This window comes from Mustelus asterias, chromosome 1 (assembly GCF_964213995.1).
Source record: "Mustelus asterias chromosome 1, sMusAst1.hap1.1, whole genome shotgun sequence".
NCBI classification, from domain to species: domain Eukaryota; kingdom Metazoa; phylum Chordata; class Chondrichthyes; order Carcharhiniformes; family Triakidae; genus Mustelus; species Mustelus asterias.
Genome location: NC_135801.1, coordinates 56,422,026 through 56,446,278, shown reverse-complemented (window position 1 = coordinate 56,446,278; position 24,253 = coordinate 56,422,026). Strand labels below are relative to the sequence as shown.

The following is a 24,253-nucleotide window of genomic DNA, read 5'->3' as shown; positions in this document are numbered from 1 at the left end:
TATGCACAGTGTCTTAATGTAACTGTTTTAGTTGAGTAAAATGGGATGCAAACATTGTCACCTCAACAAGCTAATTGTCAGTAAAAAGCAAAGGATCACCCACTCAAACGCTTTTTTAAAAAGTTGCACCATTTTTTTCTTTACTGCACCTTTCAAATGGTTATGTTGTGCATGCCATTGCACAGCAAAGGCAGTGATGCAGTTTCTATGGCAACTGGTTCAGTCAAGGCAGAGGCCGTCATCTGGGGTACTGTCAATGAGAGAGTGCCCGAGACCTAAAAGTCCCAAAGATGGGCTGTTTGCACCTAATCCAGTTTTAATTGAACTCCAGAGACTTTGATGTGAAGCTGCAGATCAGGCAGATACTATTCCAGAGAGGAATCAGACTTGCTTAGCCAGGCCTCAGCTGTTCCCCACTACTGTCACCTTGTTTTAATGAGTACTTTAAGAAACTCTTATCATGAGCCTTCTTCGCCTGTTAGTCCTATTTGAATATTTTTGATTAATGCTCTCTTCTACTCAGTGGCAGAAAAGTGGCCCAATCCGGTTGTCCCTTAACACCTTCATAATTAGGCTTTAAAATAAAAGGCAAAACTGGAGCAACAAAGACACAAAGTGGTTTCAGGCTAAGGATAGGATTAGTTTGAATTGTGCAGGCAGACTAAGCATCTGTGTGTGTCAGCTGAGATGACAGGCATTGTAACGAGTTACTCTGACAACCACTAATTCCATGGAGAGATTATGCCGAGTTCATTTGCAGTTTTTTGTTTAGGTTTAGCTGACAAAATGATACTTAACCTTTTACATAGGCAGCGTATTGCTTTGAACGTTTCTGTATATGGGATTAAAAGGTTTTGATCAGTATAAGAACCCATTGCCATTCATTCCTCCAAAAGTGATTTTGTGAAAATTCATTTTTGAAACTGTAATCTAAAAACTGCATTTATTCTTTTTCATAAAGGAAGGAGTTGTTTATAAAAACTAACACATTAAAATATGAGATACTAATCTAGCATTTCTTTGTGAAATAAATAATTCAGCATCTTTTTGCTAATCTATATGCATCATTGTGAGTCATTCCTCGAACAGTTTAGTTGCAAACATTAGGTCTGCCTGCCTATCTGCCATGCATATTCTGCTTAATGCATTTCGTTTGTATTTCTCTTTTTATTTTACATCAGTTGCGTTAGTAAACTATAGATATTAATTGTTTAACAGTGTATATACTACTAAATTTGGTGTAAATGTATGACTGTGGACTCAGCAGGTATTTCTATTTTAAGATGTTGTGCGTGCGTGCATGTATTTTGGTCAATATAATTTTAAATTTAATATGATATTCAGGTGCAACATATGTTACAATAAGTAAAAACTAGTAGTACATAAAATTTTATTAGGGTGCTTTTTGTGCACATGGTTTTTACGCTTCAACATACTGAGCTACTTAATAAGTAAAAATACAATGTATGAGAGTTTTTATGGAAGAGCATAAATGAAATACATCAGAAAATCACATTCTTCAACAATTTGTTCCTGTGATCTCACTGAACTTTGAGAGAAACTATAGAATCCATTTCAACTCTTCAGTTGAACTATTCATATGCTTTCATTAAAAAAATAGAAGCTTATTAGAACCAGTTCATACATCTATTCTCTGTTCATGGCTAGAAATTTGTTTCCATCTTTTTCTCTAGATTTTGGCATATACTGAAGGACTTCATGGAAAATGGCTGTTCACCGAAATCCGTGCTATTTTCTCCAGGCGGTATCTGCTGCAGAATACTGCACTGGAAATTTTTATTGCCAATAGAAGTAAGTCTTACTCTTTAAAATGGTCCATGAACATTAATTCTCTTAGCTGGTATATTTCTGCTTAACTGCTTAAATTGCCTGATGTTACATTTATTCCTTTTAAACTGAGTTTAAACAGAGAGATTTGAGAGAGATTTGTAGGTAAAGCATTCTTAGTAAAGAATGAAAATCAAGTTCTATTTAGTGCATATGATTTAAAATTCAAGTTGTTTTGCTGAAGGAGCAACATGATGTAGTTGTGGATGTGATTTCGTATATTTTTCACCTTGAAGATTGCCATTCTAATGATCCTTGCGCTTATCCCCAATAAGCTCAATCAGATTTTCTTTCATAATTACCATTCCTGAACCAATAATTGCAATAGAGATTGTCAAATTTAATTTTTTGGAAAATTGCATACCTTCATATTAAGATGTTTGGGTTAGTAAAAATCACTGGTACAGACAAGCAACCACAAATTTTGATACTTAACTTATCCTATTTAAAAATATAGTCATTTGACAGGTAATCAAATTGTTCTTCAAAGTTCAGAATTAATTCACATTTCTAAAATTCAAGTTGAAAGTGAGCCTTTGGATTGTATAGATTTCATAATAAACATACGTGTTGGAATATCTCCAAAAAAAATATAGTATTGTAACTAAACTCTGTTTCTGTGAAATAGTTAATGGATCTGTTGACCTTGCACGAGTTAAAATTTTGACACGTTTTTCCACAAAATCACCAAAGTAGACAACTCAAACTTTGTGATGATGTCCATGCAGCAAAGTTTGTTTAAATCTATGGTCATGTTTGCAGCAGGAAATCTTTTTTGGGAATGGATTTCAGCAAAGAAGCGGAAATAACCCGTTGCCCATTGAAAACTGTGATTTATGTGTAGACAAAGGGGCTTGCAATTCTGCATCTGTTATATATCTAATTGCAAAGAGATGTTCTATTAAACAAAAATACAATATAAATCACAGGAGGTGATGTCATGCAAAAAATGTTTCTTTATTGTTTGTTTCTTTGGCAGCTGCTGTCATGTTCAACTTCCCAGACCAAGCTACAGCGAAGAAAGTCGTTCACTGTTTGCCCCGTGTTGGAGTTGGTACAGGTTTCGGGCTACCCCAAACCAGGTATATTATTCAAAATGTACCGTTATATTTTATTATGTTATCATTACAAAGTATTTTTCAAAGCACATTTTTTCGTATTTTCTTGTAAATACTAATGTACTTACTGATCAAAGATATACTTAGATAGAAGAATGTGCTGGATCATTGCTCATTTTATTGTTGCAGAAAGAAATTCAGCTCTGTGTTCGATGGTTTTGGTTCATAGACGTACATGTCCCCGTATGTGTTAATATGTCCAGAGATGAACCAAGGACTCAAAACCAAAATTGGAATTGTTTTATTGCTCAAAAAAAGTTTCATTCATTAAAAGTTTTGTCATATACTATAATAATGCCAAATATATAAATCAGTGCTAAAATGGCACTGCATTGTGTCAACTTGGCCTTGTTGAACTAATTGAACTAAGCGCAGCTGTGAAACTGAGCAAACTGCCTTTCAAAAGTAACGAAGAATGCGAATCATGCCATATGACAATTTCCAGTTGCTGTCAACCATAATTTTTGTCAGGCTTCATTCTATTTGTGTTGAATGTTTTCAGATGCCGTGAGAGAGAGACTTTTAAATTTGTATTGGGAAAGTTAAACAGAATGATTAAAACTATGGAAAGTTCTACGAACTTCCTAGTGGTATTCTTTCATTCCATTCATTTACATTGTGGCCATGAAATCACATTAGTTGTGAAATTGCAACTGGTTGAGAGTGAAACATCGGGAAACCAGGTCAGATTGCTAGAGTATTACATACTACCTATTAGAAGCCACCACTCTTTATTTAATTTAAAGAAACAATGAATTTGATTTTTGCATGAGACAAGTGTAATTTTATTTTTTCTGCAGACTGTGGAATAGTATTTCAACATTGCGTGAAATTAATCTGTCCTGAACTGAGTGAGAATATTGCTCAGCTTGGATCATCCTTATTCAAACTGGAAGTGGAAATTGAGCAACTGTAATCTATTTTGTATGTTTACTGAGGTTGGAATCAAATCACCTAGTACAGAAGGGCAGTGGTTGTACTAGTCCAGTTGGAAAATTAATTTATAATTTGCTTTTTAAGTACGTGAAACTGTAAAATATGTTTTTATAAAATAACTAGTGTAATCTATACATTTACTGTGATCCAAGGAATAAGTAATACCACAATATTTTTTATAGTTTTTGATTTTCCCTCTGATCTGCAGACGGATCACCCTGGCTAGCCCACGGCAACTTTTCAAAGCGTCCAATATGATGCAGCGTTGGCAGAGGAGAGAAATTTCCAATTTTGAGTACCTCATGTTCCTCAATACAGTAGCTGGTAAAGAAATACTACAGATTTTATTTAGAGAAATGTTCTGTTAAATCATGTACTGTAAAGTGTATGGAATTAGGTACAAGGTTCTGAAAACTGCATGATAGCAACTAAGAGGCAAATATATTACAACATGAAAGTGGCTCCAAACTGGAGTCTGAAATGTTTTGAGGATGATGTTCAAATTGGCTCTGAAAGCAGACCCTGTATGTGTGTTGGAAAACATCCAGCATGAAACTGGGGGAAATCTAAAAAAAATTCACCTTTAAGGAATATATAAAATATCTGATTTTCCACTGCCCTTTAAAAGGAAATAGTAGACTATTGCATTTTAAACATATTAAAACTGTAAGACAAGCATCAGTTACATTAAAGTGAAAATTTAATTGTACTTTATTCTCCTTCACCATTTCACCATCTATAAACTCTCAGCATAGGAAAATTAAAATAAGGAACAGAAGTAAGTACAGTATTGCAAAGCACATTCATAGAATCATAGAATGCTTACAGGATAGAAACAGGCTATTTGGCCCATCATGTCTGTGCAGGTGTCTGCAAGAGCAATCCAGCAAGCCCCACTCTCCCACCCTTGCATTGTATCGCTACATTTTTGTCTCTCCAGTTCTGTTTTGAAAGTTATGATTGAATCTGCCGTCCCCAAATTTTCATGCAGTACATTCTAGATCCTAACCATTCGCTGCATAAAGATATTTTTCTTGTTGGTTCTTTTGCCAATCATCTTAAATTGGTGTCCCCTAGTTCTCAATCCTTCTACTATGAGAATAGTTTCCCCAAGTTGTCCCCTAGTTCTCAATCCTTCTACTATGAGAATAATCTTAGGGAGAATAGTTTCTCCCTATCTACTCTCTCTAGATTTTTCATAAATTTGAACAACTGTGTCAAATCTCCTTTCAATCTTCTATTCTTTAAGGAGAAGAACCCCAGCTTTTCCACCCTGTCCTCGTAACTCAAGTCTCTCATCCCTGGAACCATTCTCATTTTGTTTCTGTACTCTCTCTGAAACCTTCACACCCTTCTTAAAGTGTGATACCCAGAACAATACTCCAGGTGAGACTAAACCAATGTATTGTAACTTCCTTTGCTTTTGTGTGCTACGCCTCTGTTTCTAAAATCCAGGAACCCATATGGTTTTTAATCACTTTCTTAACCTACTCTGCAAACTTCAGTTTGTGCACATATAGCTCCAGATGTCTCTGTTCCTGCATTCCCTTTGAATTGTACCAACTATTTAACTTTCTGCACCTTGTTCTTCCTACCAAAATATATAATTTACGAATTTGGAAAAGACAGATTGTGCTTGATTAATTAAATTGAATTTTTTGAGGAGGTTGATGAAGGGGATGCAGCAGTCATTCAAATGGATTTTAAGAGAGACCACATAAAAGGCTGGTTTAACAAATTATGTTCAAGGAATAAGGGGGTTGGCATGGTGGCACAGTGGTTAACATTGTTGCCTCACAGCGCCAGGGACCCAGGTTCGATTCCCAGCTTGGGACACTGTGTGGAGTTTGAATATTCTCCCTGTATCTGCGTGGGTTTCCGCCGGGTGCTCCGATTTCCTCCCACAGTTCAAAGATGTGCGTGTTAGGTGGATTGGCCATGCCAAATTGCCCCTTAGTGTCAGAGGGACTAACTAGGGTAAATGCATGGGGATAGGGCTGGATGGAATTGTGGTCGGTGCTGACTCGATGGGTCGAATGGCCTCCTTCTGCACTGTAGGATTCTGTGGGTCAGTGCCATAGTGGGATTTTTAAAAATGCTTAAGCACAGAAATCAACAGATTGTGTTAAATGGCTATTTTTTCAGTCTGGAGGTGTGGTGTTCCCCAACGATCAGTGCTAGGGCCATTTTTTTATATATATGTTTAAACGGCTTTGATATTTGAATACAGAGTACAATTTAAACATTTACCAATAATTCCAGATTTAGAGGCATGGCAAACACTAATAAACGCTAATACTGATCAACTGCAACAGAACATAGATTGACCAACTGATCAGCAGACAAGTGGCAGATAGAATTTATGCAGAGAAGTGTGAAGTGGTGCATTTTAGCAGAAGGGATAGGGAGAGACAATTTGACAATACAGACTTACGGCACAGTTCTAAAGAGTGTGCAGAAACAGAAGACATGAGGATGCACATGCATCGATCACTGAAGGTGACAGAACATAATGAGAGAATGGTTAGCAAAGCATATGGAATTTTGGGCATCATAAATAGAGACATTGAACAAAAGCAGGGAAGTTATGCTGAACCATTATAAAGCTCTGGTTATGCCACAACTAGAGTACTGCATCCAGTCTTGGAGTTCTGGAGGAAGATAGTACAGCTCAACACGTGGCTAAACAGCTGGTGTAGGAGGGAAGCTTTCAGATATCTGGACCATTGGGATCTCTTCCGGGGCAGATGGGACCTGTACAAGAAGGACGGGTTGCATCTAAACTGGAAGGGCATAAACTGGCTGGGAGGTTTGCTAGTGTCACATGGGAGGATTTAAACTATTTTGGCAGGGAGGTGGGAACCAAAGCAAAGGTGAATTAACTAAAGGGGAACTAGAGAGTAGGGCCAATAAGACTCAGAGGAAGAGCAGGCAGGGTGTGGTTGCTAATCAAAGAAGGTCTGGTGGATTGAAGTGCATTTGCTTCAAAGCGAGAAGTGTAACAGGTAAGGCAGATGAACTTAGAGCTTGGATTAGCACTTGGAACTTTGATGTTGTTGCCAATACGAGACTTGGCTAAAGGAAGGACAAGATTGGCAGCTTAACGTTCCAGGATACAGATGTTTCAGGTGGGATAGAGGGGGATGTAAAAGAGTTGGGGGAGTTGCGCTACTGATTAAGGAGAATATGACAGCTGTACTGCGGGAGGACACCCCAGAGGGCTCATACAGCGAGGCAATATGGGTAGAGCTTAGGAATAGGAAGGGTGTAGCCACAATGTTGGGGGTTTACTATAGGCCTCCCAACAGCCAGCGGGAGATGGAGGAACAGATATGTAGGCAGATTTTGGTACGGTGTAAAAGTAACAGGGTTGTTGTGGGGGAGATTTTAACTTCCCCTATATTGACTGGGACTCACTTAGTGCTAGGGGCATGGATGGGGCAGAGTTTGTAAGGAGCATCCAGGAGGGCTTCTTGAAATAGTATGTAGATAGTCCAACTAGGGAAGGCGCCATACTGGACCTGGTATTGGGGAATGAGCCTGGCCAGGTGGTCGTCGTTTCAGTCGGGGAGCAGTTTGGGAACAGTGACCACAATTCAGTAAGCTTTAAGGTACTGATGAATAAAGATAAGTGTAGTCCTCAAGTGAAGGTGCTAAATTGGGGGAAGGCTAATTACATCAATATTAGGCAGCATCTGAAGAATGTAGATTGAGGGCAGATGCTTGAGGGCAAATCAACATCTGGTATGTGGGAGGCTTTCAGGTGTAAGTTGATAGGAATTCAGGACCAGCACATTCCTGTAAGGATGAAGGATATGTATAGCAAGTTTCGGGAACCTTGGATAACGAGAGATATTGTGAGCCTAGTCAAAGAGAAAAAGGAAGCATTTGTCAAGGCTAGAAGGCTGGGAACACATGAAACAAGTGTGGAATACAAGGAAAGTAGAATGAAACTTAAGCAAGGAGTAAGGAGGGCTAAAAGGGGTCAGCAGGATTGGCCAGCAGGATTAGGGAAAATCCCAAGGCTTTTTATACATATATGAAGAGCAAGAGGGTAGCCAGGGAGAGGGTTGGCCCAATCAAGGACAAGGGAGGGAATCTATGCATGGAGCCAGAGGAAATGGGCGAGGTATTAAATGAGTACTTTGCGTCAGTATTCACCAAAGAGAAGGACGTGGTAGATGATGAGTCTGGGAAAGGGTAGATAGTTTGAGTCATGTTGAGATCAAAAAGGAGGAGATATTGGGTGTCTTGGGAAACATTAAGGTAGACAAGTCCCCAGGGCCAGATGGGATATACCCCAGAATACTGAGAGAAGCAAGGGAGGAAATTATTGGGGCCTTCAGAGAAATCTTGTATCCTCACTGGCTGCAGTGGAGGTCCCAGAGGATTGGAGAAAAGCCAATCTTGTTCCTTTGTTTAAGAAAGGTAGCAAGGATAATCCAGGTAATTACAGGCCGGTGAGCCTTACATCAGTGGTAGGGAAATTATTGGAGAGGATTCTTTAGGATTTGCTCCCACTTGGAAATAAGTGGGCGTATTAATGATAGGCAACATGGTTTTGTGAAAGAGAGGTCGTGTCTCACTAACTTGATTGAGTTTTTCGAAGAAGTGACGAAGATGATTGATGAGGGTAGGGCAGTGGATGTTATCTACATGGACTTCAGGAAGGTCTTTGACAAGGTCCCTCATGGCAGACTGGTGCAGAAGGTGAAGTCGAACGGGATCAAAGATGAGCTGGCAAGATGGATACAGAACTGGCTTGGTCAAAGAAGTAGCAGTGGAAGGGTGCATTTCTGAATGGAGGGCTGTGACAAGTGGCGTTCCTCCAGGATCAGTGCTGGGACCTTTGCTGTTTGTAATATATATATAAATGATTTGGAGGAAAATGTAACTGGTTTGATTGGTAAGTTTGCGGACAACACAAAGATTGGTGGATTTGCGGATAGTGAAGAGGACCGTCAGAGGATACAGCAGGATATAGATCGATTGGAGACTTGGGCGGAGAGATGGCAGATGGAGTTTAATCTGGACAAATGTGAGGTAATGCATTTTGGAAGGTCTAATAAAGGTAGGAAATATACAGTAAATGGCAGAACCGTTAAGAGTATTGATAGGCAGAGGAATCTGGGTGTACAGGTACACAGGACACTGAAAGTGGCAACGCAGATGAAGAAGGTAGTCAAGAAGGTATATGGCATGCTTGCCTTCATCGGCCGGGGCATTGAGTTTTAAAACTTAGTTAGGCCGCACTTGGAATATAGTGTTCAATTCTGGTCGCCACACTACCAGAAAGATGTGGAGACTTTGGAGAGGGTACAGAAAAGATTTACCAGGATGTTGCCTGGTATGGAGGGCATTAGCTATGAAGAAAGGTTGGAGAAACTTTGTTTTTTCTCACTGGAACGACAGAGGTTGAGGGGAGAGCTGATAGAAGTCTACGAGATTATGAAGGGCATGGGCAGAGATGGATAGTCAGAAGCTTTTTCCCAGGGTGGAAGACTCAATTATTAAGGGTCATGGGTTTAAGGTGCGAGGGGCAAGGTTTAAGGGAGATGTACGAGGCAAGATTTTTACATAGAGGGTTGTGGGTGCCTGGAACCCGCTGTCGGGGGAGATAGTGGAAGCGGATACGGTAGTGACTGTTAAGGGGTGTCTGGACAAATACATGAATAGGATGGGAATGGAGGGATATGGTCCCCGGAAAGGTAGGGGGTTTTAGTTCGGTCGGGCAGCATGTTCAGTGCAGGCTTGGAGGGCCGAAGGGCCTGTTCCTGTGTTGTAATTTTCTTTGTTCTTTGTTCTGGTTTCACATTTAGGGAAGTATGTGAGGGTCCTTGAGAGGGTGCAGAGGAAACTACCAGAATGGTTCTAGGGATGGGGAATTCTAGATACGAGGTTAGGTTTGGGAGGATGGGGTTGTTGTCCTTGGAACTAAGGAGATTGAAGGGAGATTTGATAGATGTGTACAAAGTTATTATAGGTTTGGATTAGGTAAAAAAGGGAAATCTGTTCCTGTTAACTGTTGATACAATTAGGGTACATGTGACAATACATCAAATCAAATTGCTAGTGTTCACAAATGTAAGCTCTTGGACAAGAGATGCAGGGGGAATATGAAGAAGAACATTTTTAATGCAGGGAGTGATAATGATTTGGAACTTACTGTCCACAAGAGTGGTGGAAGCAGATGTTGAATGATTTCAAAGGGGAATTGGATGAGCACTTGAGGGAAATAAACTTACAGAGCTAAGGAGATAGGATAGTGTAATGAGACTGACTGACTTGCTGCATGACAAATTTTGTGTAGGATCAATGGGCTGAATGTCCTCTGTCTGTGCAATATATTACTCTTTGACTTCTCTGAATTAAGTTTCATCAGTCATGTGTCTGCCCATTCTATTCCTCTTGAAATCTATCACTTTCTTTCTCACAGTTCATGATGCTTCCAAGTTTAATATAATCTGCAAATCTTGAAATTGGACCCTCTGCCTTACATCGAGGTCATTAATATTAGTCAAGAAAAACAGTGGTCCTGCTACCCTTGTGGAGCTTCACTTCATACCTTTCTCCTGCCTGAGAAAAAGCACTGAGCACTAATTTCTGAAACCAAAAGAGAAAATGCTGGAAAATCTCAGCAGGTCTGGCAACATCTGTAAGGAGAGAAAAGAGCTGATGTTTCGAGTCCAAACAACCCTTTGTCAAAGCACTAATTTCTGTTTCCTGTCACTCAACCAATTTCATATCCATGCTGCCACTATCCCTTTTATTCTATGGGCTTCAACTTGGCTGTCAAACCTATTATGTGCCATCAATTTTGATGATCCCAAGACTAATGCACCTCAATTCTGTTCCTCAAAGTATCTAATTTCCCCCTAGGTTTTCACACTTCCTCCTCTACATTATAGTGGTGACTAAGTACTTCTTTGGTACAAAGCGCTTTGAGACATCCATTGGTCCTGAAAGGCACCATGTAGATGTAAGTCTTTCTTTATTTGACAATTAAAATAATACACCTGCCCTGCTTCATGAATTTGTGGCAATTTCAAACACGTTTTGAGAATTTCTTTTTTCGATTCCTTTGAAAATCTTGAATATTCTGAGAGTAAACGTTCCCATACCTCAGATGCTATTGCACTGTCACTATGCCAAGATATGCTTGCTGTAGTTTGGGGTGCATAATTATACACAAATGTCCAGTTGTGATCCGACCAGTGCCTCATCCTCTTGGATCAATTCCTGGAAGTTGTGCTCTATTCCATTGTTTTGCACCGTAAGATCTGTTTGACTTTCCCTATTGCCTCAGAATTTGATTTGTTGTTGCAACTTTACATTAAATATTTAACCTGTAACATTGATCAAATAGTTAAAGTATAGAATCTAGTTTGCACCTCCACTTTTAAATTGTTTTAAGTTTAGAAAGCAATTTATCAATATATAAATTAAAGCCTTCATAACTCATGAGTTCCGTCTGACATCTCATTGGAAATGAGTGTTCCAACATAATGACCAGGATAGAGGATAAGCTTTGTCAGCTTTTAACCATGCTCCTTCAGGAGAAAAATAAATGGATAAGAGTTGACACTCCTATCTGTTTCATCCCATTATAGTGCACCTCCTTTCAGCTGATTCAGATAATACTATTGCCTTGACAACTACTACTCTGATCTTATTAAATATTAAAATATACTTTGAGTAAATGGCCTGTGTATATGTTGTTCTGCACAAGGATCTTGCTTGGATATGGGAAGGTTTACACAAAATTTGGGGATAGGATTGATTTTAGTTAACAAACCTTCGAACTAGAATTCCTGTGATTGAATTTTCGTCCATTAATAGGTATGATTTCAAAAATAATTGTCCACCAAATCTTATTTGCATGCTTCAGTTTGCAAACTTATTTGAAATATTAATCACCTTGTGTCTCATCTTAGAGTTGGTATGTCACCTTGAGCAAGTTCGTATATGTCTTAGCTGAGTTTTCCAAGTTTGTTTCAAGCTATTAATCATTGTATTGGAGGAAAATAAATTAGGATATGTTGATATAAAGGCAACCTTATACTGAGCCTCAGTGACTTTGGACTATGGTGAGAAAAATCATAGGAAGAGGGATAGATTATTTAATTTGTTAAGTTATTTAATTAGCTCATGGCTGATCTATATTCAATTCAATTTTCCCACCTTTGTTCCATATCTCTTGATAACCTTCCCTAGTAAAAATCCATCAATCTCTGTTTTGAGCATTTCAATTGATCCAACAACAAAGGCCTTTGTGGGAGATAATTCAATACTTTCATTACTCTTTGTATGAAAATGTGCTTCCTGATTTCACTCCAAAATGACCTGGCAGTAATTTTAAGATTATGACCACTTGTTCTAGATTTCCTCAACAAAGGATATAGCAGCTCTGTATCTTCTTTATCAAACCTTTTTATCATGTTGAACACCTCAATTAGATCACTTCTTGACATCTAAACACATGGATGCAAAGCTCAAATTTATGCAACCTGTCTCCCTAATATTGCCATTTAAGACCTGGTCTCATCTTGGTAAATCTGTGCAAAGACCAAATATTCCTCTTGAGATGCAGTGCTCAGAACTGAATGCAATATTCCAGGTGGAATCTGACTATTGTTCTCTGTAACTACAGCATAAACTTCCTTCCCTTTGTATCCCAACCCTTTGAGATAAAAAAACAAGTGTTTTTGATTTCCCTTTTGTACCTGTAAAGTGAGTAGATGGGGAAGAACAGCTTCCTCTGGAGCACTACCTGTCATATTCTACTAATCAGAGTAATTGAAATTTACGCTTTGTCTCCTTTCTTCGCAATAAATTATGATTCCATGTGTGGGAGGTTAGGGAGGGAAATTGCGGGTCCCCTAGCCGAGATATTTGAATCATCGATAGTCACGGGTGAGGTGCCTGAAGATTGGAGAGTGGCAAATGTTTGTTTAAAAAGGGCTGCAGGGAAAAGCCTGGGAACTACAGGTCAGTGAGCCTCACATCTGTGGTCGGTAAGTTGTTGGAAGGCATTTTGAGAGACAGGATCTACAGGCATTTAGAGAGGCAAGGACTGATTAGGGACAGTCAGCATGGCTTTGTGAGTGGAAAATCATGTCTCTCAAATTTGATTGAGTTTTTTGAAGCAGTAACCAAGAAGGTAGATGAGGCAGTGCAGTTGATATCTACATGGATTTTAACAAGGCCTTTGACAAGGTACCGCATGGTAGGTTGTTGCATAAGGTTAAATCTCACGGGATCCAGGGTGAGGTATCTAAATGGATACAAAATTGGCTTCTTGCCAGAAGCCAGATGGTGGTTGGAGAGAGTTGTTTTCCAAACTGGAGGCCTGTGACCAGCGGTGTGCCTCAGGGATCAATGCTGGGTCCACTGTTATTTGTCATTTATATTAATGATTTGGATGAGAATATAGGAGGCATGGTTAGTAAGTTTGCAGATGATACTAAGATTGGTGGCATAGTGGACAGTGAAGAAAGTTATCTCCGATTGCAACAGGATCTTGATCAATTGGGCCAGTGGGCTGACGAATGGCAGATGGAGTTTAATTTAGATAAATGCAAGGTGATGCATTTTGGTAGATTGAACCAGGGCAGGACTTACTCAGTTAATGGTAGGGCATTGGGGAGAGTTACAGAACAAAGAGATCTAGGGGTACATGTTCATAGCTCCTTGAAAGTGGAGTCACAAGTGGAGAGTGGTGAAGAACGCATTCAGCATGCTTGGTTTCATCGGTCAGAACATTGAATTCAGGAGTTGGGATGTCTTGTTGAAGTTGTACAAGACATTGGTAAGGCCACACTTGGGATACTGTGTACAGTTCTGGTCACCCTATTATAGAAAGGATATTATTAAACTAAAAAGAGTGCAGAAAAGATTTACTAGGATGCTACTTGGACTTGATGGATTGAGTTATAAGGAGAGGCTGGATAGACTGGGACTTTTTTCTCTGGAGCGTAGGAGGCTGAGGGGTGATCTTATAGAGGTCTATAAAATAATGAGGGGCACAGATCAGCTTGACAGTCAATATCTTTTCCCAAAGGTAGGGGAGTCTAAAACTAGAGGGCATAGGTTTAAGGTGAGAGGGGAGAGATACAAAAGTGTCCAGAAGGGCAATATTTTCACACACAGGGCGGTGAGTGTCTGGAACAAGCTGCCAGAGGTAGTAGTGGAGGTGGGTACAATTTTGTCTTTTAAAAAGCATTTAGACAATTACATGGGTAAGATGGGTATAGAGGGATATGGGCCAAATGCGGGCAATTGGGATCAGCTTAGGGGTTTAAAAAAAAAGGGTGGCATGGACGAGTTGGACCGAAGGGCCTGTTTCCATGCTGTGAACCTCTATGACTCTATGATGTTCTAAAAAGCTGGCACTTCCAGCTTTCTGATCATAGATGAGACTACTTCATCACCCTCTCCATCCATTTATCTTTGTCTGCCAGCCTCTCTTCTTTGACCCTCAACCATCACCTTCTATCCTTAGGAAGAAACACTGTCCTCCTCTTCTAAGTTGCCTTTCCATTTTCAAAAATTTCCTATTTCCTGTTCTTTAGCTCTCCATCCACCACAATGCTGCTGTTACTCTCAACCTACTCAGCTCTTCTCTTCATTCTGCTTTTGATTCCATTATGGTTATTTATGATCTACCACCCATATATTCCTTCCAATATAGTTCTCTCCTCCAGAGCCTTGCCGACAATTCCGTGACATATACTTTGCAGCTAAGCTTCTCTTCCAGTGCAAAGTCATTCTGGAGAATAAAGATACCTCTAGAATCTTTTTTTCAATGTCCAACAGCTCCCTCTGACACAGTTTAAATTAGAAAATTTCAAATGTAACTTCATTATTTAAGAAAGGTGGGAGAGAGAAACCAGGAAATTGTCTCCCTGTTAATCTAGCATCATTTGCGGTGAAGTTATTGGAATCTATAATTAAAGGCAGACGTACTAAACATTTAGATGAATTTGAGTTGATTAGCAAAAGCCAACATAGATTAGTAAAAGGGTAGGTCATGTCTAAGGAACCTAATTTAATTTTTTGAGACAAGGGAATGTCTATGGATGTATGTTATATGTTATATGGACATTCAGAAGGCCTCCAATAAGGTTCCACATAGGCGAATGTTAACTAATATTAAAGCTCATTAAATTGAAAGTAAATTATTGATCATGTGATTGTTCGGACAAATCAATACATGGGCCGAAATTTTACCGTCCCGCCTGCCACGGAAATTGGAGCAGGCGAGGGGCAGACAATGAGAAGGTCTGTTGAGCTTTGGTGGGATTTTACAGTTTCAGGATGAGCAAGGCCATAAAATCCTGCCCATGGAGTCTAGGATCTGGTGTATTTGGATTTTCAGAAAGCTAGTGTGCAAAATTAAAACACGTAGGATTGGGGATGATATAATGGCATGGATTGAAAATTGATTATTAGACAGGAAACAATATGAGTCTTTTTTGATGTGGCAGGTGGTGACTAGTGGGGTATCACAGTGCTCAGTGCTTGGGCCCCAGCTATTCACAATATACATCAATGATTTGGATGGGGGAACTAAATGTGATATTTCCAAGTTTGCTGACGACAAAAACTTGGTGGGAATGTGAGGGTGAGAAGGATGTTAAGAGACTTCAAGGCGATGTAGACAAGTTGAGTAAGTGGACAAATATATGGCAGATGCAGTCACATATATAGAAAATAGGACCAGAAGTAGGCCATTCAGCCCTTTGAGCCTGTTCCACCATTTAACATGATCATGGCTAACCTTCTATCTCAACACCATACTCCAGCACACCCCTTGATGCCTTTGCAGTCTATAAATCTATTTCCTCCTTAAATATATTCAGTAACATGGCCTTCACAGCTTTCCATTGTAGACAATTTCACAAGTTCATCACCCTTTGAGTGAAGAAATTTCTCCTCTACTCAGTCCTGTATCCTGAGACTGTGATCCCTTGTTCTAGACTCCCCAGCCAGGTGAAATAACGTCCCTGCATCCAGTCTGTCCACCCTTCAGAATTTTATACATTTCAATGAGTGAGATCCCCTCTCATTCTTCTAATCTCCAGTGAATATGGAACTAGTCGACCCAATCTCTGCTCATACAACAATCGTGGATAAGTGTGAAATTATCCACTTAAGTAGGAAAATTAGAATGGGAGAGTATTATTTAAATAGTGATAGATTGGGAAACATTGATGTACAAAGGGACCTGAGTGCCCTGTACATCAGACACTGAAAGCAAGAATGCAGTGCAGCAAGCAGTTAAGAAGGCAAATGGTTTGCTGGCCTTCATTGTAAGAGGACGTGAGTTCAGCAGCAAGGATGTCTCACTGCAGCTGTACAGGTTGCATGAGGAGAGATTGGTTGCATAGTTAATAGATACATGGGGGCATAGAAGTAAGAAGTGGTTGTAATTCTTCTAACTTTTCTGGGTAATTATTTGTGTAACCCTGGCAGAACCAAGTTTATGATTTAAATCATATTTTAGGATGTTTCCGATGCAGGCAGTTATCCAGAGGATGTTAACACTTATGCATACCCCTACCTCTGAACATCCAAGAAGGTTTCCCCATATTTTTGGGGTACCCCAATTCCAATGCTGGGGATCTTGGATGCTATGACTCATTATCTTCGGTCCTCAACACAAACTCTATGCTCTACCCACTAACTCCATCCCTCTCCTTGGCAAATATCTGAGACTGAACCAGACTCTGCAAAACCTTGGTATCCTATTTGACCCCGAGTTTCTGACCGCACATGTGCTCCATCACGAAGACTGCCGATTTTCATCTTCGTCCAGTAATATCATCAGACTGCCCCTGCCTCAGTTCATCTGATGCTAAAATCGAGACTTGATTATTCCAGCAGAATTCTAGCTAGTCTCCCCTGTTTCACCCTTTGTGAATGTGAAAGTATCCAAAATTCTGGTGTCCATGTCCTAACATGCACCGAGTCCTGATCAGCCAATGTAGGTTGACTTGCATTGTTTCCTGGTTAAGCGGCCTCAATTTTCAAATTCTCATCCTTGTTTTTGAATTCCTACCCTGACTTCACCCCTCCCTTCACTCCTCCCTATTTCTGTAATCTCCCCCACTCCCACAAATATCCAAGATATCTGCACTTCTCCAGTTTGAATATACCTGATATTAATCACCCCACTATTGGCAGCTGTGTCTTCAAGTTGCCATAGCTGTAAGCTTTGCATATCCCTCCCTAAACCTCTCTGCTTTCCTTTTGAGAACCTATTAACCCTTATAAAGCTTTTGTTATCTGCTCTGATACCCCCTTAAGTGGGTCAGTATTAAATTTATTTGATAATGCTCCTATGAAGCGCTTTGAAATGTTTTAAAGGCTCTATATAAGTTCAGATTGTTGTTGGACAAAATTGAGGGAGATTGATTTCAACTTGGGTAAATATGGGGTCATTCATTTTGCACGAAAGAAAGCATAGATCTGAGTATTATGAAAATTATGAAAAGTTAGGAACACTCCAGATCCAAAGAGATTTTAGGGTTCCATGTACACAGATTACTAAAATATAGTGGTCAGTTACAAAAAAAATTAAAAGGTCAATGGAATGTATTTGGAATTGTGTACAGTACTGGCCAAGGTACCTTAGGGCATGTTGGCCTTAGAAGCAGAGCAGCAGAGATTTACCAGAATATTACTAATGCTCCAGGGGTTAGATTGTAAGGAGAGATTACATGAATAGATTTGTATTCCCTGGAGATAAAAGAAAGCAAGGCCTTAATTTGATTGACGTTTTTAGGACTTTGAAAGGAATTGATTGGGTAGGTAGAAACTTTTTCTGATGGGGAATTCAATGCGAGGGGGTGCAACCTTTAATCAGAACCTGGCCGTTCAGGAGAGGTTTGTAAACACTGCATGCAATAAATGTTAGATGTCTGGAAATGTCTGATACAAATTTGGATACTAATGATACTCAGTAATTTTAATTCCAAGAACTATAGACATTTTTCTCAGCCAAGGATGTAAAGAGATATGGAGCCAAGACGGTTGGATGGAGTTATGATACAAATCAGCTATCATTTCATTGAACAACTAGAGAGGTTGAATGGCCTACTCCTGCTCATATCCTCACCTTCAACATTGTATGTGACGATTTTGTGGACTTCTTTGTTTCAAATATTGAGCATGCATGTAGCTGTTGCCCACCAATTGCCCTTTCTTCAGCACAGCACCAATCCTGCACCATCCAAGTTCAGTGTGTCATTTAATTTATAGAGTTTTAATTTCAAAAAGTATCTCAAGTTGCTCCATTCAAATGTAATACAACAACAATGAACTTCAACTTTTTCCCATTTTCCACCAACTCTTAGCCTTTGGTGGATTGAACTCTGACCTATCTCAATCTCAAATTATCTAGTATCCATTCAAGTAGTTCTGCCTAGCCAATATTTAATAACATCATAAATGGGTCTCTCAGCGCATGTAGCGTGTTCTTGATCTCCTTCAAATACACACCTCTCCCAACTTTTCCAAACCACCAATACATATTTAACTTCCCTTTTGTCATCAAGGTCTTGGAATGCATTGCTGTCATCCAACTTGTTGCTCACCTCTCCCAATGTTCCGTCAAATTGCCAATTACATCTTCTGTAATTGTAATCACAATGTGCCACCCTTGTCCTCCTGACCTCTTAATCCTTCTCTGCGGCATGGACAAGTTGGGCCGAAGGGCCTGTTTCCATGCTGTAAAATTCTATGACTCTATCTCTCCTGTTCTTGGATCCTACTAATCCCTATCTAGCCAGGATATCTCCAGTAATGGCTTCTCCTATCACTCCCAAATAGTTACCCTGCAGCACCCCAAAATGTCCTCCTTTGCCTCTTTCTCTTTATTATGGGATACTCTTCACAGGCTGAAGCTAATTTCCATCTGTATTCTGATAAACCAATCTCTACCTCTTCATTACTATCCTCAAATCAATGGTCACCTCTGTGTTGCCAGACTCCCTATATGGGAGCAGAATTTATTCCACCTGAAATGTGGGAAAACTGAAGCCGCCTTATTTGGCACCCACCAAAAGTAGAATATCCTTGTTTCATCCTCACCCTAGATGACTCTCAGGCTTGATCAGATGGCATGCAGTCACTTTTGTTACTTCTAGACCCAACTTCTTTCTTGCAGTGTTGGTTACATTCAAATTCATAAAGGTTCAGTCTGTTTCCTGTCATGTGCTGGATCCTGTTTGTTCATGCTTTCTGTCCCATAACAAACTAAATTTAAAAATCCTCCTTGTTCACAGATTCATTTATGGCTTAGCCCCTCCCTCCTTCCACAACCTCCTACCTCCTTACTTCTCAACCAGTGACTTGAATCTGTTATCCTACATTCATTGTGGTATCATCAGCAGTCTTGTTTCATTTCTCTGGAGCTCATTATCTTAATCTCTTCACCCCTCTTAATGTGCCTTCAAAACCTTTTTGTCCAAATGTACAGTCATGTGTTCTTACTTTTCTAATCTTAGTCAGCTTTCTCCTTGCGACATTTCATTACTTCAAAGTACAGCTGTATAGATGCAAGTTGTTGTAATAGATTCCCTCTTCCTTCAATTGATAATTTTTTTCTGTGTTGACAAGGATAGCAGTGGATGCATTTGCCACCATTTGTCATCTACTGTTTATCACCAGGATTGACACCATATGTATTTTAACATGCATTGTTCAAGTTACATAATATTTGTCTTCATATATTGAAAGTTAGCAGTTTAGTATCATTCTTATTTGACTACCTTGGGAAAAACAATTGTCCACATTTGTATCCAGCTGATGAATTAAATGTTAATTCTTTTTTATTAAGGTCGAACTTACAATGACTTGAATCAGTATCCGGTTTTTCCTTGGGTGATAACTAATTATGAATCAGAGGAGTTGGATCTGACACTGCCAAGCAACTTCAGAGATTTGTCCAAGGTATTGTCTATTAAATTTATTGCCTATTTTAATATACTAAAATTGTCTAACTATGCACACTATCTGTCTGCTTCATTTAACTTCTGTTTTTGCTCATTCGTCACAACATTTATGCTAATTTTTCTTTATAACATCCCATATTCCAGCATATAATGTTACATGCCTTGTCATTTTGACCATGGAATCTAGGGGCTTTATAGATGTTTTTTGTTAGGTCAACCTACCTTTACATTGTAGAAAGTTTAAGAGCTGGTTGAAGCTTTAAATTTTGTAATGTTTTAATGGTTGATTCTTAAATATGCTTACTTAATTTTTTTAAATGCCAGACTTGACCCGCATCACCTTCTGCGTAGTTCTTTGCTCTCCAACTGTGTTCTCTCTCTCAGCAAATTACAGAGCCCGCCTTTCCACTGTTCCTGCTGGTTCCTGCTACTCTCTCCCTCCCATCCCTCCCTCCTTCCACCTCATTCTGTTTTTCTTAGTGCTTTTTGAATCATGTTAGCTGCAGGAGATTTTCTCTGCCAGTCACACCCAATTCTCATGATAACCACAGCATTTTTTCCAAATGGTTAGATCTGAAAGAAAGGCAAATTCCAGAATTCAGTAAAACATTGGCCAAAACAGCGAAGTCTAAATCTGAATGCAAGAGAGAAAAGGCTGAAAAAGGAGCAACTAGTAACACTTGCGCGACACAAATAATAGGCAATGACCTTCTCCAACAAGTGAGAATCTCACCACCACACCTTGACATTCAAGAGAATCACCATCACAGAATCTAGAACCATCAGCACCCTGAGAGTTAACATTGACCAGAACTTAACTGGACCAGTCATATAAACACTCTGGCTACAAGAGCAGGTCAGAGGCTGGGAATTCTGTAGTGAGTAACTCACTTCTTGAGTCCCCAAAGCCCATCAACCACCTACAAGGCAAAAGTCAGAAGTGAAATGCTGTACTGTCTACTTGCCTGGATGAGTATGGCTCCAGCAATACTCACAAAGGTCAACACCATTCAGGACAAAACAGGCTGTTATATTAGCACACCATCCACCAACAGAAATGTTCACTTGCTCCACCACCAATGCGCAGTGGCAGCAGTTTATACCATATACAGATGTGTGAATATCTAGTTCATGATTCATTTCAATATTTTAGAGGTAATGTTTAATTTTGGGAAAAAAGGTTACTATAACTAAAATACTGAGCTTTAAAGTTTACCAGAATACCTGAAAGAGAATGGCAGTTCAAGAAGGTTACCCATGTTTGTTTATTAAAAGAAATGGAGTCTTTAAAAAGCAGGTGGGTTTACTTGAGAATTGTTAGCTTATTCCAGCCAGTAAGGCTCAGAGAAACCCCTAAAATGGTGGCTGAAGGTCACTGGTTCTGTGTCCGATAGTTAGGGCTCAGCTAAGTTCTGGGAGCCAGTTATAGCTTGGTGCATCTGGGAGACTGGAGTTCAGAGAAACCCAGGGTTAGTGCCAGCTTAGTACAACCAACGGTCTATGATAGAGCTAGAATTGTGCCTCTAATTAGAAGTAGTTGTGCATCTTTGTGAATCCCAAAGAACACGATCTCAGAAGAGATTGAACCATCAGGAGGTGAATGGTCATTAAGGCAGTTCAAGCCAGAGTGGCCTTGAAGGGAATTCAGAGGCCAGATATTCAGAAGTGAAGGGTTGAAATCTTTCATGAGGGAGACAGTTTTAATGAGATTTTGAGACTTCCAGTGTTCACTGCTGTCTGAGTGGGTTGCTGAGAAATCCATGGGATCTGTCTTGGTCCCACCTGCCATTTATTGTGCAGTGTGATGTACACAACCAGTTTGCCTGTTAAGTAATATTTATCTTGTGCTAATCCTGAATGTTAGAGTTTAAAATAGATATTGTGAATTATTTTACTTTGTTGACTTTGCATTGTAAAGTTTATTTTGGATGTTTAAAATTATGCAATTTTATGGCTTTATTCTCCTCATGGGTAATTGGGATTTCAAACTGTATCCACTTTAAGCAAAAGGTTACCTGTTCCCTCACTGACTTGTAACACAAGATGGCACTGCAGCAACTTGACAGACCTCCTTCAAAAGCACCACCCGAACCCTCAACCTCTACCACCTAAAATGACAAGGGCAGTAGATACATTAGAACACCACCATGTGCAACTTCCTCTTCAAACCACCTGCCATCTTGATTTGGCCCAAATTACAGTTCCTTCACTGTCACTGGAACTCACTTCTGAATGGAACTGCAGGTGTACTTACACCAGATGAACTACAGTGGGTGCAAAATAGCAGCTCACCACCACAGTCAAGATAAATTAGGGATGGGGCAACAAATGCTGGCCTTGCCAGCAATGCTGACATGCCATAAAATAATTTTTTAAAAATTGAAGGATGACACTATCTTAAGCACAAGTTCAAAGTGGCATTTTGCCTAGATTCAAAATTTCTCTCTGCTATCATAATTTACCTTTTTGATACTTTTCCTCCTCTATCTGATCTGTATATGTGGAGGGAAGTACGTTGAGGAATAAAAGTAAAGATGCAGTTTTAAGTTCAGTAACTGGTGTTCTTTACATTGTATACATGCTGAGTTTTGTAATCATAGAATCTTAGTGTGCAGAAGAGGCACTTCGGCCCAACAAGTCTACACCGACACACAAGAAACACCTGAACTCACACCTAATTCCATCTACCAACACTTGGCCCATAGCCTTGAATGTTATGACATGCCAAATGCTCATCCAGGTACTTTTTAAAGGATGTGAGGCAACCTACTTCTACCACCCTCCCAGCAGCACATTCCAGACCGTCACCACCCTCTGGGTGAAAAGGTTTTTCCTCACATTCTCCCTAAATCTCTTGGCTCTCACCTTGAACCTTTGTCCCCTTGTTACTAACTCTTCAACTCAAGGGAAGAGCTGCTTCTTACCCCCACTGTCCATGTTCTTCATAATCCTGTACACCTCTCAAGTCTTCTCTGCTCCAACGAAAACGAAAACAACCCAAGCCTATCCAACCTCTCTTTATAACTTATCCCAGGCAGCATCCTGGTAAATCTCCTCTGCACCCCCTCCAGTATAATCACATCCTTCCTATAATGTGGCAACCAGAACTGCACACCGTACTCTAGCTGTGGCCTCACCAAAGTTCTATACAACTCCAACATGACTTCCCTGCTTTTGTAATCAATGCCTCGATTGATAAAGGCAAGTGTCCCATATGCCTTTTTAACCACCCTATTAACATGTCCTTCTGCCGTCAGAGATCTGTGGACAAACATTTTGATTTGATTTATTATTGTCACATGTATTAACATACATTGAAAAGTATTGTTTCTTGCGCACAATAAAGACAAAACATACCGTTCATAGAGAAGGAAACGAGAGAGTGCAGAATGTAGTGTTACAGTCATAGCTAGGGTGTAGAGAAAGATCAACTTAATGCAAGGTAAGTCCATTCAAAAGTCTGGCAGCAGCAGGGAAGAAGCTGTTCTCGAGTCGGTTGGTACGTGACCTCAAACTTTTGTATCTTTTTCCTGATGGAAGAAGGTGGAAGAGAGAATGTCCGGGGTGCGTGGGGTCCTTAATTATGCTGGCTGCTTTGCTGAGGCAGCGGGAAGTGTAGACAAAATCAATGGATTTTGCATGATGGATTGGGCAAAATTCACAACCTTTTGTAGTTCCTTGCGGTCTTTGGCAGAGCAGGAGCCATACCAAGCTGTGATACAACCAGAAAGAATGCTTTCTATGGTGCATCTGTAAAAGTTGGTGAGAGTCTTTGCTAACATGCCAAATTTCCTTAGTCTTCTGAGAAAGTAGAGGGGTTGTTGGGCTTTCTTAACTATAGTGTTGACATGGGGGGACTAGGGCAGGTTGTTGGTGATCTGGATGCCTAAAAGCTTGAAGTTCTCGACCCTTTCTACTTCGTCCCCATTGATGTAGACAGGCCCATGTTCTACTTTTACACTTCCTGAAGTCGATGACAATCATCTTCGTTTTGTTGACATTGAAGGAGAGATTATTGTTGCCGCACCAGTTTACCAGATTCTCTATCTCATTCCTGTACTCTGTCTTGTCATTGTTTGAGATCCAACCCACTATGGTGGTGTCATCAGCAAACTTGAAAATCGAATTGGAGGGGAATTTGGCCACACAGTCATAGGTGTATAAGGAGTATAGTAGGGGGCTGAGAACACAGCCTTGTGGGGCACCGGAGTTGAGGACAATCGTGGAGGAGGTGTTGTTGCCTATCCTTACTGATTATGGTCTGTGAGTTAGGAAGTTCAGGATCCAGTCGCAGAGGGAGGTGCCGAGGCCCAGGCCATGGAGTTTGGAGATGAGTTTTGTGGGAATAATGGTGTTAAACCGACGTCTCTTTGTTCCACAGAACTTCCTAGTGTC

General features: G+C 39.9%; 1 protein-coding gene across 1 annotated transcript in view; it reads left to right on the top strand.

Moving 5' to 3' along the window:
* Positions 1–24,253, top strand: part of lrba (LPS-responsive vesicle trafficking, beach and anchor containing) — a 901,160-nt gene that overhangs the window by 616,322 nt on the left and 260,585 nt on the right. Inside the window, exons 40-43 of the mRNA XM_078212471.1 lie at positions 1,695–1,812; positions 2,828–2,930; positions 4,111–4,226; positions 19,744–19,856. Of these exons, the coding sequence (XP_078068597.1) occupies positions 1,695–1,812; positions 2,828–2,930; positions 4,111–4,226; positions 19,744–19,856 (450 nt within the window). The remainder of the gene's footprint in view (positions 1–1,694; positions 1,813–2,827; positions 2,931–4,110; positions 4,227–19,743; positions 19,857–24,253) is intronic.